The 17,442-nt window shown below is 43.6% G+C and overlaps 2 protein-coding genes across 2 annotated transcripts; both read left to right on the forward strand.

Moving 5' to 3' along the window:
- The first annotated feature begins 1,878 nt into the window (after positions 1–1,878).
- LOC311325305 (retinol dehydrogenase 10-B-like) lies at positions 1,879–5,828 on the forward strand. The gene is made up of 6 exons (XM_084457979.1): positions 1,879–2,258; positions 3,450–3,682; positions 3,810–3,908; positions 4,511–4,656; positions 4,814–4,948; positions 5,133–5,828. The coding sequence occupies exons 1-6, from the start codon at positions 2,006–2,008 to the stop codon at positions 5,254–5,256; spliced, it is 990 nt and encodes a 329-aa protein (XP_084314105.1). The 5' UTR covers positions 1,879–2,005; the 3' UTR covers positions 5,257–5,828.
- A 2,397-nt stretch (positions 5,829–8,225) lies between these two features.
- On the forward strand, positions 8,226–10,328 carry tmem70 (transmembrane protein 70). The gene is made up of 3 exons (XM_084457981.1): positions 8,226–8,438; positions 9,137–9,254; positions 9,645–10,328. The coding sequence occupies exons 1-3, from the start codon at positions 8,295–8,297 to the stop codon at positions 10,088–10,090; spliced, it is 708 nt and encodes a 235-aa protein (XP_084314107.1). The 5' UTR covers positions 8,226–8,294; the 3' UTR covers positions 10,091–10,328.
- Positions 10,329–17,442: the final 7,114 nt, after the last annotated feature.

Consider the following 17,442-nt stretch of genomic DNA (forward strand, 5'->3'; position numbering starts at 1 on the left):
AAAGGGGGGGCACTGCCATCTAGAGACACAGGATATCAAGGCACTTTATTAACCACTAAGACTTCACGCCTGTCTCTAGCTGCAATCTCTATCAATATTGGAACACATTAATTCATTGTGCATTCAAGTATTGCATGGCTGACACACACACACAGTGCTAACTGATGGGCATCTTAACAGTTCCAGCTTCAGAAGAAAAGCTCATTGAGTCACGGAGCTGACAATCTGAATCATGTAAGAAATATATAAATGATGTGCTTTTATTGCTGTATATATCATAGAATTACGGTACAATATGTTTAGTTGGCTCAGTCATATAATTGACTCTATTTTTCTAATATTAAATTAATCAGGGCTGTCTTCATATTTCCTGATAAATTTATGAAATGTGTGCCTTTTCATAAATACACATTTATGAGAAGGCGAAAACCAATACAATTTGGCTGGTTCCTGGAAATCTCCACAGATTCCTAACTTTGCTCTTTTTAGGGAGACACGAGGTCGTGATATGCACGTATATGATGAGTTCTCAGGTTCTGTGTGCAACTTGGGAGCTTCGTCATGTTTTGGCCTGCGTTTCCCTGTCGAGCGTGATGGTTGATGTCAGTTCTTGTGCGTTGTGATTCAAGTCAGTGCATTCAGGGAGTTCGCTACCGTACTGACCCACCCACTGATACATATAACCCCACATCCATCCACAAGTCACTTGTCAAACGTCATCATTACCATTTCCGTTTGTATTTTTGTTATAATAACACATTTCTGTTGTACAGTTAGTATCTCAGATTCTCAAATCAATACGTACAACGACAACACTCAGTCTAGCGATCTGTCCCTCTATATCCTCTCATTATTGCCTGCTTTTGGTTCGTTGATGTTCCCTCATCCCCCGTTTACTTTGGTTGTTTAAACAGTATGTGACCATTAGACCTCTTTAATCGCAAGTCATCATAACTTGATAGTGAATGAATAGGAACGTATTGTTTCCAATGAGTTTGAAACAAATAAAACACATTGAAACAAATTAATGTGTTCATGTGATATTCTCTTGTTCTTTTCATATTTAATGAGTGGTCATCAAGTTTGAGATTGTCAGTACCAGAACAGAACATGAAGAAAGCAACTGAGTAGCAGGCTTCTGCAGATGTGGTCAGTATAGGCCTATGTGGTAGGAATCAGCATCAGGACCAGTGAGACCAGCTCAACAAGCTGAGGGACAAACTGAAGTCCATCCTGGATAACCCCTCCCATCCCCTCCAGGACGAGCTGTGGCAGATGGGGAGCAGCTCGCTTCAGGCCCATCCCACCCAAAGGTAGGACGATCCTTTGTGCCAGGAGGCATCAGATTTTACAACCGCGCTTGAGACCCCCTACCCACACACACACACACACATTTTTATAATGTTATAGTTTGCTATGTATAGCTATTTTGTTATTTTATAGTTATTTTCATAATTTGCATTAATTTTTTTCCTTTATTCACGTGTAGCCTATTGTTTTTGTCCACTTCTATTGATTGTGTGCCCTGAAGGTTTATGTATAGGCCTATATGCTATTTCTTTTATGTAGAATTCAATAAGTGGACAGCAACTCGCAACTTCCACAACGTGGTCACTCACTCTTGGGTGTGAAAGTGAAACAAGTCTCAAATTCTTATTCACTGATTTGCGTCAAACCAGGAACTACTGTTTACATCCAATCAGGAAAATGGGCGGCATCGGTACAGTACTTGTTCACAAAGATCAGTGAGCGCTACACGCTGCGCACAGTCGGTGAGTTGGGGAATTTAGTGGACTGCTTTGGAAGTGGGGACGATTGCGCAGAACCTGAAGCGCTGACTCTCATAAACAAGTCTGAATAGAGTCGGACATGAAAATTCCACACAATCAACTCCACTTATCAAAGTTTACATTTCACATGGGTTGATCGCTCCTCTTTCCTGGAGTGAATCCCCGGGGATAGCTTTGGATGTCCGAGGAGTTTGTCCAAAGCAGTCCCTTTAAAAATGAATGTATTTGTGGAATTCTGCTTGGTGACATGCAGAGTAGTGTGGTCTTTTGTGTTGGCTGGGTGGCGGTGGGTCGTGCGTCCCCAGGAGAAGGGGGTTGGGGGCCAGGTGTGTGTGATCACCGGAGCTGGGGGGGGTCTGGGACGCGTGTTTGCGCTGGAGTTCTCCCGCCGGGGGGCCACGGTGGTTCTATGGGACATAAATCAACAAGGCAATGAAGAAACGGCAGAGATGGTGCGACAAATGCACGGTTAGTGTTACTGCTTTTTCCTGCGGGTCAATTGTATATTTTTATACTGTATCATACTGTATTACATTAATCATACTGTATTACTCTCATGTAGTAATCATTTTATTAAGAATAATGAATACACTTCACTTTAGGTGGGACTGTGTTAAATTAAGGAGTTTAGGTGGGTTACAACATGTCTTTTGTCCTAGGATCGCGTTACAACTGTAGGCTAACTGACTTCAGAGACACTCAGAGACAAAGGAGAGACAAAGGAATGTTTTCTCGAGTAAACATTCCTTTGTCTCTGTGTGTCTCTGAAGTCAGTTAGCCTACAGTTGTAACGCGATCCTAGGAGGACACAGGAAGGACCCAAATAGCCCCTGTGTCCGGAAGGGGGCCAAAGACCAGCTGACACCTTGACCAGTCAGAATATCAGTTGAACCGTTTGTGACTATATTTGTGTTAATGAACATTCCCTGTATGCAAATTTGTTTGTCATGTGATTCCTGGCCTGAAGCCAGGACATATAAGCTCGGCGCCTCGTATGAGAAAGTAGTATTTGCCTCGAGATTTGACCCTGTGTTAGGCATGCTCAATAAAGTGATGATTCGACGTTTTGGGCCTCCTTGAAGTTCTGTTCCACACGAAGATGATGCTTTTGAAATACACTGCACAATGTCCACCATGCAAAGGCAATGGCTGCCTTAACGAATGAGATACAACTGCTAAATACTAACCTATCACCGAAACATTATAAAAGATTGAAATTAGTGTCAAAAGCATCTCCCAACCTCGTCCATGAGAATAATGCACTACAGTCTATTTTTTGGGAAATTCTGCTTTCAAAACCTAACTCCAACCCCAGTGGTAGAGGTAGAGGAGTATACCCACTTTATCTATCACCCACAGTATATACCCACCTCTTTAATGTAAAAACGGCAACATATATACTAGAGTTTAGTCAGAGTATACACTTCTTTAGTCACCACTACACCCCTGCTTAACTCTATCCCTAACCATAACCCACATATAAGGTATTTATGGCTAAAATTCTTGAAATCGGTACTAGTCACTGCCTTAGGGCAATATTACTGTCTGAACCTAGGCCTTTACTTCTGCCCACACAGCGTTCAAGTCGGTGGAAGCTGAGAGGCAATGTTAATCGAAATGTTCAACTCGACCGTTTTCTATCCTTCCGTCTGTCCACAGGGGATCGGCGTGGAGACGCAGCGTCGTTGCTTCAGCCCCCGGTGCACACATACGTGTGTGACGTCAGCAAGCGGGAGGACGTGTACCTCACTGCGGAGCGGGTGCAGCGGGAGGTGGGCAGCGTGGACATCCTGGTCAACAACGCCGGGGTGGTGTCGGGGCATCACCTGCTGGACTGTCCAGATGAGCTGATTCAACGCACCTTGACGGTCAACTGCCACGCCCACTTCTGGGTGAGTCAAGCGAGACGCAAGCGCCCATGTTCACCATGGCATGTTGCAGCAGTGTTGTTGGTAGCAAGGCCCTACGGATAGTGATAGAAATATCGCTGACCGTCTGGACATCTCTCTCTGATTTCAGACCACCAAGGCGTTTCTCCCCAGGATGCTGGAGATGAACAGTGGTCGTATTGTGACGGTCGCCCGCTCTCTGGGTCTGTTCACCACCGCTGGAGTTGAGGTCAGACTGGTCACAACACCAGCAATCATACATACACATCCACGTTTTAGACCCTTTACTCACTGGTCATGCATGAGGATAATTGGAAGACCCCGCACGCTAAACTTCCATTTCCTGATCAAGACTTACCGGAAAAAGATTCATACAGAATCGAGACGTCACATCCAGGAAGTGGAAGTCTATTGTCTAGTGCCTTCTGTGAAGAACCACTGTTAATTCACTGATACTTACTTTAGCATTAACACATACTTACTTTAACTTTAGCATTAATGCATACTTACTTTAGCATTAGCATTAACGCATACTTACTTTAATTTTAGCATTAACGCATACTTACTTTAACTTTAGCATTAACGCATACTTACTTTAACTTTAGCATTAGCATTAACGCATACTTACAAATTATGACAATACACTTCATCCGTTCCAGGTCCAGTTGTTCAATGGTTTTGGCCCGACCCACGGCTGTCACCCGCACACCTCATTTAAATCTCTGTTTAGTGTTTACACAGTCACATTAAAACTGCAGAGTGCAGATTAAGGCAGAATAAAGCACAAAAAAACAAAACAACAACTGATAATTGCTGTCATCTCCCTACCAGGACTACTGTGCCGGTAAGTTTGGTGCGGTGGGCTTCCACGAGTCACTGAGCCACGAGCTGAACGCGGCGCAGAAACACGGGATAAAGATGACCCTCGTCTGCCCGTCTCTGGTCGACACGGGCAAGTTCAAGGGCTGCAGAATCAGGTTTGTACATCTGTACACTACACAATCAAAAGGGCTACCCTCACTTACTGAATTAAACACACATAGACACACACACACACACACACACACCTTCTCTCCACAAGGATCAAGTAAAAACGGGTGTTTTATTGTTTTATTGTGTATTATTACTGTTCAGGAGAGAGAGGGCTCCTCCTCTGTTCCCGCCGTTGGAACCGGAGCAGTGTGTGAAGCAGGCCATGCGCGCCATCCTGACTGACCAGCCCGTGGTCTGCACGCCTCGGGCCACCTACATGGTCACCTTCATGAAGACGTTAGTATGCGCAGGCACACACACACACACACACACACACACACACACACACACACACACACACACACACACACATATGGCTGTCTGCCTGTATCTACAGATGTGTAGCTAAACGTATTATCTTCATGTATTTTTATCGATTCATCATAGTCACTCAAATCATGAATGTGTGTTTTTCTCTCAGGGTCTTGCCCTTCGATGCCATCGTGTGCATGTACAGGTTTTTGGGAGCTGACAAGAGCATGTACCCCTTCCTAGCCCACAGAACGGACATCATGAACAACAACGAATCCAAGTCTGATATCTAGCCGTCTCTCTGTCTGTCTGGGATATAGTCTGGAGTCAAGCATCACAACACATTGGCAGAGGGGCGGAGCCGGAACTTTACCGTTCAAATCCTGCTGCATTTGAACATTATTTCATCAGGAGCGTATAGTCGGGACTAAATGAAAAACTCATTTAGGTAATACACTTTGCCGTTTGTGTAATAAAAACCTCCATGAAGTGAGAGTTAACGTGGAATAAAGTCCAAGGAAATTGTATTGTGTGCCAGATGTACTACCGACAACATGCATGAGTGCAGGACTCATTAGCAATACTTGAAAAGTGGAAAGCTATGGTCAGTGACCTATCGGAAGCCAATCAGCCTCCCCGCACTGCCCACTATCTGCGTGGGCCAATCATCGTCCTTGAACAAAATCCGATCGGATTCTCATTGGTGTCCACGAATATCATAGGTTGTTCCCAGAAGTACTCGCCGCATAGAGAGCTTCAGGGAACTCAGATTATCTGGGATGTGTCCAGATGGCAGGAACATTCTGGATATAAAATGAATATTATCCATACAGTTGCTAGATTTGATAGATTGATTTATTGATGTTTCGTGTCCTTCAATAAACACGTTACTACGTGCTCAAGTCTTGTTGCTTTTGTTTTTTTAGCATTTACTCTTGGGAGATTTGCTGTTGTAAACATGGAGGGATTTTGCAACATTGTGTGTCGTAAAGATAAGGATAAGAAAGCAACAGCAGTTATCTGGATATTGACAGATGGAGACACATGTTCAGTGCTGAATCCTCATCTTGAGCGTATGGTTCTGGGTGTTGATTTTGCATGTTCTCCCTGTGCTCTCTCGGATTCCCTCCACATAGAACCCACAATATGAAAAACATGCAGGAGAACAGATGCTCTCCAGTCCTGACCCTGACCAGGACCTGGACTGAGGACTTGGACTTGGTCCCCGTGCGCCACTGAAGAGGCTGTTTCTGGTCCTGGCTGCCCCTGGAGGACAAATAATAATAAATTCCACCGGCGACCCCTGTTGATGCATGTGTTTGTGTGCTGTGTGTTGCCTATAATAAATAAACTTGCCTTGCCTTGCCTTGCCTCTCACTCACGCATGTTTTGTGTGTAATTGCCGTGTGGCGAATAAACTCCCCTAAGTTCCAGTAGTTATTATTAGTAATTATTATAGTCTACATTAAGTGTACTGGGCTACTACAGTGGTGTCTTTGACATGGTTTAGGGGAGTGTGCTATTAGCCTACCCATTTCCACACAACCAATATAGAAATGTATTTCACTCATCTCACTCAATAACCGGTAACACTCATCACATTCGTTCTTAACTCTACTCTTATTCCACAGCCATATCGGCGCCAGCCGATGTACAAAAGAAGTGCACCCAACAAGCCTCAGTAGCCTGCCCCGGCGGAAGAAGAGATTGGTTCTATTCATGGATGTATTATATAAACTGGATACAGCCACTCCATTCACTGGCCGCTATCAACAATGAAGCCCTATTGAACCGCGCCATCTTGGCAAAATTTGTAGTCATTTGACTATTTCCGGTTACTTTTGACTTGCGCAGTTGTGCTTTTCTGGCCTTCCGGTTACTTTTGACTTGCGCAGTTGAGCTTCTCTGGCCGACGCGCGTCCACGAAAAAGTTCACATTTCTTAAGGGTATTAAGGTATTAAGGGCTTAATACATACAACAAACTGATCAGGCTAATCATTTTTTAATGAAAATGACCACAAGACAACCTCCTGTGCATAGTTGAAATGGTAGTGGGATACGGTGATAAACTGGAGTGATCATTTGACAGCAATTATTAGCCTTTTCCAGGAATGGACAGAAATGGGATATTTTTAGAATAACAGGAATTTATTCACATACAATGTAAAGGAGTTGATGTGTAGCATGAAGATAAAACGATACACTGAGTTTGGGTGTTTTCAGTCAACGTTGGCGTTGACCGCTTCCAGCTATCGAATGGCCGACTGGTGTAAGATGGATAGCCTAACGTTAGAGAGATAAATGTAGGCTATGGTTATGTTAATAAAGCTAACAATGATGTTGTAACATGCATGCAGCACTGCCGATCTGATCTGAACGATTGATTCATTATTACCATGGATCGGTATTGGGATTGATCAAGGGCGAGTGTGAAATAGCAGCCACGAACTCAGCGGGTTTTCCGAGATGCGGTAGCCGCGGCCAGAGCTCCTGCTGGCGGGGAGTGAAGCTCTTCAACTCGCCTGTCACTGGCTCCCTGGAGGAATTTAGCCTGGCTGCAATAACGTTATCGCGAACGGAATGAATACCATCTACTAGCAAACAAAACATGTTCAATTATATTTAACTTGTTAAAACTAAGATGCCAGGATCAAAAAATAATTTCTCCAATTGATATATTTGACAAAAACAGGTTAATATGCAAGCCGGTTTTCATTGCTAAATCAAAGCGGGGAGAGCCGGGAACGCGCGTCTACATTTCAGAGAAATGTGAACTTTTTCGTGGACGCGCGTCGGCCAGAGAAGCTCAACTGCGCAAGTCAAAAGTAACCGGAAATAGCCAAGTGACTACAAATCTAGCCAAGATGGCGCGGTTCAATAGGCCTTCACTTTAGATTTCGATTCCTGGGGGCTTGGGTTCTATTGCACTGTCCCAACTATGAAGTAGAGAGAGAGAGACTCCGGGATAAGGTCGGAGAAGCAGGACGGGAATGGACTTTGAGGGGTTTACTGGGCACGGAGGGGGAGGGGGTAGGAATAGGAATCTGCAGGAAGGCTCTATTTACTTTCTTGGGTGACACACGGTTGTGGGGCAGACTGTAGTCTGTAAGCACTAGGATGATGACATGATGGTGCACACTCTTGTACAGTAGGTGGCGGTATGCACCTTTAAGCTGTTTGCGATCCGCCATAAAACCCAAGGAAGAAGAAGAAGAAGAAGAAGAGATTGAGCTTGGGACTTGTAGGAAAAAACAACAGCCTCATGCAGCGTCTGACAGCCCGATACTAGCTTTCTAACAAGCTAGTTAGTTCATAGCTCACAGTTTCATAATGTATCAAATGTACATAGCTCGTGGGTTCCGTGCAGGTATCAACGGGAGGCTCGCTGCTATCGGATGCAGAAGTTTGCCTTTGAAGAGCCAAGAGCACTGCTTTCATGCTACCAGAAGGTCGTTTCCCAACGTGGCTCACAAGGTAGCTCCCCGGCTCTCTTCTTCTTTAGATAATTGCTAGTCAGTGTTCTTTCTCCTTCGTTATGTTGCACTTTCTGCTAGGGAAGATGATGTTTTCATTTACAGATTAAGCGGCATTGATGATGTTAGCATTGCCACATTAATGATGCTAGCTAGGTACAGTAGCTACGCTACACTCATTAGAGAGCATAGCTGGCTTCAGTGAGTTTGATAGTGCTGCAATTGATTTGTTAGGCCTGCATTGGTAACTTGAAGGGGCATTTCAGTGGAAAAACATAGTTGTCCTTCATTATGGTCTAGGAACCCCATATTGTTCTTACGGCAGGTTTGCTTCTTATGTATGGGTGGCTTTGGCTCAGGAGGTAGAGCAAGTCGTCCAATGATCGTAGGGTTGGTGGTTCGAATCCCAGCTCCTCCTGTCCACATGTCGAAGTGTCCTTGGGCAAAGACACTGAACCCCAAATTGCTCCCAATGAGCAGGTTAGCACCTTGCATGGTTGCTGCCGCCATTGGGGTGTGTGTGTGTGTGTGTGTGTGTGTGTGTGTGTGTGTGTGTGTGTGTGTGTGTGTGTGTGCAAGCTAATTATTTTAGTTACCGACCATGAAGCTAGAATAAAAACCTATCTTATGTTATACCAGGCACTGTAGTACTTGTAGAGCTGATGTAGAATGATGTATTTTTGTGCTTCCTTTCTCCAGGTGCAGTCCTCTTCTCCGCGGCAGGTCTGTTTGGCTCGATGCTTCTCCACCTCCTCCTCTCGCCTCTCTGACGACGGGCGCCTCGTCTACACAGGGAACCTCGGCAAAGCTGTTCTCGGTATGGTGACCTTCATCGTCACACCTGTCGTGTTTAAAAGCCACAATCTTGAGGCGTAATAGTAGTTTTTTAAGGGGAACATGCCCCCTGTTACCGTACAACATGTTGACTGTTACAGTATGTTATGCATATCATTAGCGTGGTTAGAAGTAGCCGCAAGCTGATTACAAACACTGGTTCACTGATTCAAACACACATTTCCACATTTCCTCCTACAGGGATTAAAGTTCATATCTATCTATCTATCTATCTATCTATCTATCTATCTATCTAAAATTTGAATGATTCAGCAGCAGTTGCACAAAGAATCACATATTTACTCACAATTGATCAGCGTATAGCATGGTGTCAGAACCGCCATAAGCTCTGTTTCTCTGTGCCGCGTTCCAGGCGTGAAGCTGTTCTCCTACTCCAGCAGCGCGTTCAGCCTGTGCGTGATGCCCTACGTCCTGCTGAAGACCGGCGTGGGTGCGACCAGCCTGGCGCTGCAGGCCGCCTTCTGCGGCTTCATCGGCTTCTTCACCTTCGTCACGCCCGTGTGCCTCCACCTCATCACCAAGGGCTACGTTGCGCGCCTGTACCACGACCCGGACACGGACACCTACACGGCCGTCACCTACAACGTGCTCCTGATGGAGAAAAAGACCGTGTTTCGTCAGAGCGACGTCAAGATACCGCCCATCGCCCGGATGTTCACCAGTTTCTATGGCGGTAAGACGTCCCTGATGGTGAACCCTGACCTCTTCCCAGTTCCACACGACTATAACCACCTGATGGGGTACGATAAGCCCTTCACCTTCGACCTGGACGACCTGGACAAACCGGACAAGAGTTAGCTTGGAATAGAGAGTGAGTGTGTGTGTCTGTGTGTGTGTGTGTGTGTGTGTGTGTGTGTGTGTGTGTGTGTTGACAGACCACAGTATAGTCGGAATAGCATACTCTGCCATGATTGAGTATGAGATCGTATTGGATTATCTGAACCATCCTGAGAAAATGGGAATGTTGTTCAAATGTGTGTGTGGTTAGAACAGCACCTTCTGCTAGACTAACCTTTGAGAGGCGTCGTGTTGAATGATGAGATGTCCTTGACGATGTGCAAAATGTCGAGGAGATGAGTATGTGTCAATAAACGTTGAAATGTTTTGAATAAAAAAAGTTAGATAATCTCTTGGTGAATCCCGTCAGTTCATTGTTTCCTTGTGTGGGTTGGAGTTTCAACTTCCCTTATTTTTACTCAAACAATACCTTGCTATTTGAAAAAAAACATTTGTGCAAAATTCTGCAGGCTAACCATGAGAAGTTGATGGAAGGTTTTTGTCTCTTACAGCCAGTGAATTATTAAACACAGACAGACTAGGCCATTAACACACTGGGAAATATGAGTGTTTCTCCGCTGAAACTACCAGGATGTTTACATTAGTGATATTTATTATTTTGAGTGTTTCGTTTGTGTCTGGACAGCGAAGGCTGCTTTGCTCTTCAGAGAACGTAGACAGTTGGTACACGTATAGTGGTGAGTAGGCCTGTATGATTCTTCATTTAGATTTGATCAAAACAGACGCATTTTGTTAGATGACAAGTACCTTTAGGACTACTACATGTACATGTACTATGCTGTAACTGTAACTCAAAAACTCCTGTCCTGTACTCATACTGCCCTGTACTCGTACTGTATTTTCCCCCAGGGGCTGTGTATGATTTGTCCATGGCAATCACACCCTGTGTTAATGGAATGGAGAGATTTACCATCACCTATACAATGATACCATGTGAGATTTTATGATGCCCATTTCCATCTGCTCATTTTGTTCATACAGTATTGCGTCTAAGGCTGGTTGAACCTTGGTACTGATTCTCATTGAAAGGGCCTCTTAGTTCTAGACTGTGTGTGGGAAATAGCATGCAGTAGGGTAAGGGTTGCGCTAAATGGCTGAAATGTGAAACAAATGTGGAACAGCTGCTCGTTGTAACTTCCAGTGATCCAGCTGAACCTTTCTGGTGCCAAAGCAACTGTGTGGTTTAACGGTCGGAAGTGTCTGGAGAGCACTAAGCCAGACATAAGTTGTCTTGACATGAAGATATGCGGCGCCCTCAAAGGGGGTTAGTATCTATATCTACCTGCTACCTGTTCTATCAGTCTGTTACTATTGTTTCTCTATGTCACCATCATCATTTTATCTTAAAATCCATTCAATAGCTAATGTGAAAGTTAATGTAATTGACCGGGACTCGTGTTAACAAAGTGTGAATTGAGCTTTAATTTGACCTTTTTTTGGTCATGTGTAAAAAGTACATGTTTTTGGTTTGCAGAAACCCTACACGATAGAATCCCAATTATCATCAAGCAATATGATTTTCCAAAAGTGAGTTTGAATTTAAACCTTAAATGGACCTGTTTATCTTAAATAACTTACCCTAATTTAAACCATAAATGGTCACCCTTTGAACATTGTTAAATGTTTGATTCAATTGATTAAAGTAAATGTCTTTCCCTTGTTTAATTTCAGGGGAGGTTGGGGATTAATTTCAGGGGAAGCAATCGTTGCTCCAGCACGCTGTGCTCATGCATGCTGGATCAAGTGAGGAAGCTATTTCGTGTCTAAAGACGTTTCTAAAGATCATATTACAGAGGCATGTGAAAAACCACAACAGGCCTATGCTCTATGTAAGCACAACTAGCGATTCATCAAGACAGATTGATGAAAACAACCGTTTCGCGGCAGAAAATAGATTTTTAGAAACTGCATTCTCAGTGCCCCGTCCGCCGCCATTACATGGATATACTGGCTCTCGCTGGATTTTAAATTTCTTCTACATGCCTCCGAACTACACCAAAGTTATCTCGGTGAGTCAAACGTCTTATAATATGTCGTAAATAAGGTCCAGGTTGTCAAAAACGAGTTGTTTTGTCCTTTAATACAAAGCTGTGGTACAGGCGTATCTATGCAGTGTTGTGGTGTGCAAGACACCAATTAAAATGAAAATGTTTCTATTTTGTCACGGAGGTGAAAAATGTCCTTTACCATGAGCATATTCCAGCTCTGTCCTCACTCTGTGGACTCTAATGTAATGATGAATATAGCCACTAGGGGGCGGGGTAAGTCAACTAGAAACAACCGCTGATGCGGTAGTTGGAACTCCTGCAAGACGTTATCTATAATTGGTATCTTGAGTGAGTAATTCAAACAACATGCTGTTTTTCTTAATCTCAGGATTAAAACACGTGTCTTAAACTAAACTGTTTGTTTTTAGAACAAAAAGCTGAGGGTGTTTTACAGTGGTGCGTGGTCGAAGGCACAGTGACAAGTGTGTATTTTAAGACTGAGAGGAAAGCCCAGTACACACAATACAGAGACAGAGAGAGCACGCACACACACACACCTATTCTCTCTCTCTCTCTCTCTCTCTCTCTCTCTCTCTCTCTCTCTCTCTCTCTCTCTCTCATACACACGCACACACACACACACCTATTCTCTCTCTCTCTCTCTCTCTCTCTCTCTCTCTCTCTCTCTCTCTCTCTCTCTCTCACACACACACACACACACACACAGCCCCCCTGCCTGCCAGGCTGCCATTTTGTTGGAGCAGGCCTGACTCATGGGAATCCACATAGCCAGCTGCTCTGTATTGTCATTCATTAAGGAAGCGAGGCTACAGACCTGATCCCCCCACCTAACAGGAAGGACTGAACGACTGAGACAGAGCGCTGAAATCGATCTCCAGCTCTCTCCAGCCCGGGGGCATGTGGATCAGCCACACTGACACCTCATGAATCAATCCAGAGCCATCCGTGACAGTGACATAAAGTCTTCTTTCATCAGTGTCATTTATCAATGTGAGCCAATGTTTTAATCTGTCAAAGATGCCTAATGACCAATTCTCGTATGGCAGTACATATTTCTGGCTCCGATTCAGTTCTGTTTTTGAGTGACTGTCAAACCGTAGCACAGTTGGAATGTGTGGTAGCCATGGTATACCAGCCACAAAAATCCAGGGCCCGTAGCCTTTTTCAATCAGAATAAAGACAAATTGAATGAATATTAAATAAATATTCTGAAATTAAATATCTTCAATATCACAACTATCTCTATTGTATTTTCCACATGCACCTCATTGTGCTTGGTGGGCTATTAATCTTGACTTTCAACTCCCCTCCTGTTAGTCAAAGAACATAATGATATTCAGAAGCCTGTATTTAAGCTGTGAGCTAGAGAGCCTCTGGCAGGTGAATCCATATGTAACAGATGACGTACTTGGGCAAAGCCAACAATGCCGTGCTCTAAATATAAATGAACTTTGGCAGTGTGAGGAACTTGACGGTCTCAGGGGCTGGGGGCCCTAGAAGCAGAGTCATAGAACCGCCTGTGTGGGCGTAATATTGAGTGTGGGGCCACTAGTGGTCCAACTTCCCTGGTCTACACAGCCTGTTTCTATGTTTGGTGGGTGCCCAGGGGAGGGGTGCGGGGAGGGTGGGGGGTGCAGTGTTGCCGCTGGCGTTGCTACCGGTGATGGGGGGGAGCAGGTGCCGTCGCGGATGAAACGACCTCAGTGCTTTGACCCAGAAGGCCTATCAATCTAGCTCTAATGGCAGGGGGGGCAGGGGTACTGTAGCCAGTGGGGGGTGAGGGGTAATTGGAGGGGTAATTTGGGAGGTTGGAGTGGGGAGGGTTAATTGAGGAGTCCTCCCCCCTCCCTCCTCCCCCAGATCTGGAAAGGTGAGGTTGAAAAACTGCTGAGCAGCATTTTTCACATACAGTATGACCTGTCACCTGGGCTAGGGTTAAGACAGGTAGATTCCAACCATGACCCATCACCAATAGGTAGTGGCTTTAAATTTAAAGGCATTTTGATTTGCAACTTTCCATGAACACCAATGAATGCAGTGTGTAGAAAACTGTCATCTGGTCGTTGAACTCGGAGCTAGAGAGAGAGCATGGCCTCTCTCTGTGTCATCTTGATTGGTGAAAAAACAAATGATAAGTAAATGTATGTGGTATTCCGTGCCCCAGAAGTGCTGACCTGTGAAATAGGAGAGTGTGTGTAGTGGGAGATGTTTGAGGTTTGACACGGTCTCCCATCCACATGCCTGCCCGCGACTGTAACCAACGCTGCTTGACCTTGACGATTCCCACAAAAATATCTCTCAAGTGGAGCACGCTGGGACTATCTGCTGAAACTTAAAATCAAACTCTGGGCTTGTATTTGACTGCTGAACAAATGTATTTGACTGCTGAACAAATGTATGGGCCCAAATACATGTTTGTGTTGGCTACAAGAGCTCCACAAGGACTCTCTCTAGGCCCAATGTGCATAAATCCAGTCAGGTGTGTTGGAGCGACTAGCCCTTCACCTCAGAGTCTGTCTGGAGACACAAAAGAAAATAGAACTAAACAGTTGGTTAGTGACCTTTCGCTCCTGTGTAGTGGGCCCAATGCGGCAAGTACAGAGAGATTCGCCCCTCTCTCTCCCTCTCTTCCTCTCGGTGCTTTCAAATGTGACACCATCCCAGCCTCCGCAGCTGTCGGTCACTATTTTAGTCCGGGCATCACCACAGATATCCCTGAGACGAGGGCCAGTCTTCACACTCCGGGGGCTAGACCCACGCTAATAAAACAGTCCGCCTGCCGCTCAGACAGATCCGTTTAAGCATGGGGGAATTCCCCCTTTCCTCCAAACACAGCTCCACCTCACCTAGCGGGATGTTCATTGCGTGTTTTCTATTTCTCTCAAGAAAGGATGAAATGAAAGGGGGCTGAGTTCTTGTTTTGACAGGATTGGTGCCCAGTAATTTGGGATTTGGGGGTGCGCTTGGTAAGCCTGTATCATGCACAATGGGATGTGGGGAGTAGGCCTACACGCGTCACACCAAGTTTCTCCCTCACTCAAGAGAGAGTAGCACAGGAAATGAGACAAACACTGTTAATGTAAACTGACTTTTTAATCGTTCTTGGTGGAAACCACGGCCAAAAATACAATAGCCGTACAATGTCGTCTGAAAGACTGTAAATATCAAACGTATCTTGCTATTCATGTTGAACTACGTGACATTCCCTGGGAATCTTGCAACATTTGATTGATGTTAAAATAATTGGACAAACTAGCTATCAAATTGTAAGTTACAATTTGCAACAGGCTGGTTTTCCAAAATACAGTTTAGAACATTTTAGAAAAATACCTAAAGGCTCTGACTTGTGCTTTGTAAAAAGGCCTAGAAACCATAAACAATGTGCATTCACATACAAATCATACAGAAAACTGTTAGTATAATTTAAACATCAGTAATAACAGCTCATCATTTGGGGCAAAAAAAATAAAAATAAAAATGGATGGAGCGTCAGGTAAAACTAGTAGAAAATAGCCTTATAATAGCCTTATACATAGCTGTGCAAATACAGTTTAGACAAGAGAAATAAACTCCATCACTCATGGCTCTTTCAGCTTCTCAACTTCTGAGTTCATTAAAATGCATCAAGATATCGATATCAACATCCATTAAACATGGCAGCATCCCCATGCCTCCTTCTGACGCTCTGCTCTTCCCTCCTCATCCAATCCCATCTCACATACTGAGGCAGTTAGATCACACGTCTGCAAAAACAGGCAGTGTCAATACAACGTCACAGCAACGTTACCACAACATCAGCACAACCTTGCACCCTCGTATCCCAACTGGCACATGACACAAACCATACATTCCGCCTTTTCCCACTGAAAATGTTTATCCCTTAATACCAGGAAATGCATATAAAAGCGTCAACAGTGATGTATACTATACACATTATTCTATGAATATAATGGCACAATATTAATTATTCACAAAGAACTCTGCATGCATAACTAGGCATAAAACTGATAACATGGAGATAATACAGCAACAATTAAGACGTTGGCTCTTCCTCTGAAGTAAACTGGAACATTCAATTTAATTAAAGACAGGCATTCATCTGAACATTCAGCCAACCATTGTATGTACCTGAATGTATTCAACACTGCATCAGCCAGTTATTGCAGGTAGGGATGTTGAGAAACAAACGTCTTCACAACGTCCATGCATGTTAGTGAGGTCAATCCTTAAAGTCTGGACAACAGGGAGGACAGCTGGTTTGGGCCGAATCAATGATGCAGAAGACACTGACAGTCAAATAAATATAACATTCATCATCCAACTCATGCAGAAAATAGGTCTAATTCTAAAATAGCAAAATCCAACAAAACTCCTTTTACATATTAAGGATAACATCATTTAAAATTTTAAATACTAAGGCTCAGAATCAAACCAAAACGAAATACTTTACAGTGGTTTATTTTCTCTATACTCAATTTGTTTGACTATAAATAAATGAAAACCTGTCAATGCCATATTAAAAAAAAAAAAAAAAAAAATACAATCACAAAGATTTTGGCACATTATCATGACACCCACTTCATTTGGTAATATATTATTGCGTGTAATTAAGATTCTATTTGCATACCACTATGATTCTTGTAATGTGACTGCTGCAATCATACTCTGTAAGAGCAGCCAACGTACAACTAGATTTTCAAATAAGTTTAAATCAATCAATTGGAAAGCTACTAATTTGGTGCAATCTAATCTTTAGCAGCACTAAATTAAAAGATACAAATCTAAAACTTTCTTTGTTGATTGAATACTGCCATGTTTGTGAGGTCACTTAGCCCTAATACCTAATTCAGAAAATATGAACACTGATTCACCTCTAAACATGTCATCAACAGTATCTGTGTTACATACAGTCAGCACGACAACACTGGCTATCGTAATTCAAATGATGTAAAAACATAAATAGCTTATTGCTAACCTCTTTCAATCAGTACTTCATGCATGATATGAACATTGTAGTTTGCATAATAATTGCTCTATAGATAAACTGTTAAAGGAGTAGTTTGGTCTTTAGGATCATGGTCCATATATAAAAAAAAAAAACTTTGCACTCTGGAGATTATCTGCTCATTGTTCATGTCACAGCTAAGTACAGTAGAACAAAATGGAGCTCTATGGACATATAAATGCTTAGGAACATTATGGATCGCATTGTGTACTTACTGTAACTGTGACATGAGCAATGAGCACTAATATCTCAAAAGTGCAAAGCATGGCAACATTTTTATATCAACCGTCGATCGATACAAAAATCTGATTCGAAAATCGACCGATATGATCGTAAAT

The sequence above is a fragment of the Borostomias antarcticus genome (assembly GCF_949987555.1).
Source record: "Borostomias antarcticus genome assembly, chromosome: 24".
Taxonomy (NCBI): Eukaryota; Metazoa; Chordata; class Actinopteri; order Stomiiformes; family Stomiidae; genus Borostomias; species Borostomias antarcticus.

Excerpts from the sequence above, each read along its gene's own strand:
- LOC311325305 (XM_084457979.1), top strand. The coding sequence starts at position 2,006 with ATGAATGTATTTGTGGAATTCTGCTTGGTGACATGCAGAGTAGTGTGG. Across the intron at positions 3,909-4,510 it reads TCACCACCGCTGGAGTTGAG|GACTACTGTGCCGGTAAGTT; the intron begins GTCAGACTGGTC and ends TCTCCCTACCAG. Across the intron at positions 4,949-5,132 it reads ATGGTCACCTTCATGAAGAC|GGTCTTGCCCTTCGATGCCA; the intron begins GTTAGTATGCGC and ends TTTTTCTCTCAG.
- tmem70 (XM_084457981.1), top strand. The coding sequence starts at position 8,295 with ATGTATCAAATGTACATAGCTCGTGGGTTCCGTGCAGGTATCAACGGG. Across the intron at positions 8,439-9,136 it reads TTCCCAACGTGGCTCACAAG|GTGCAGTCCTCTTCTCCGCG; the intron begins GTAGCTCCCCGG and ends TCCTTTCTCCAG. Across the intron at positions 9,255-9,644 it reads CCTCGGCAAAGCTGTTCTCG|GCGTGAAGCTGTTCTCCTAC; the intron begins GTATGGTGACCT and ends GCCGCGTTCCAG.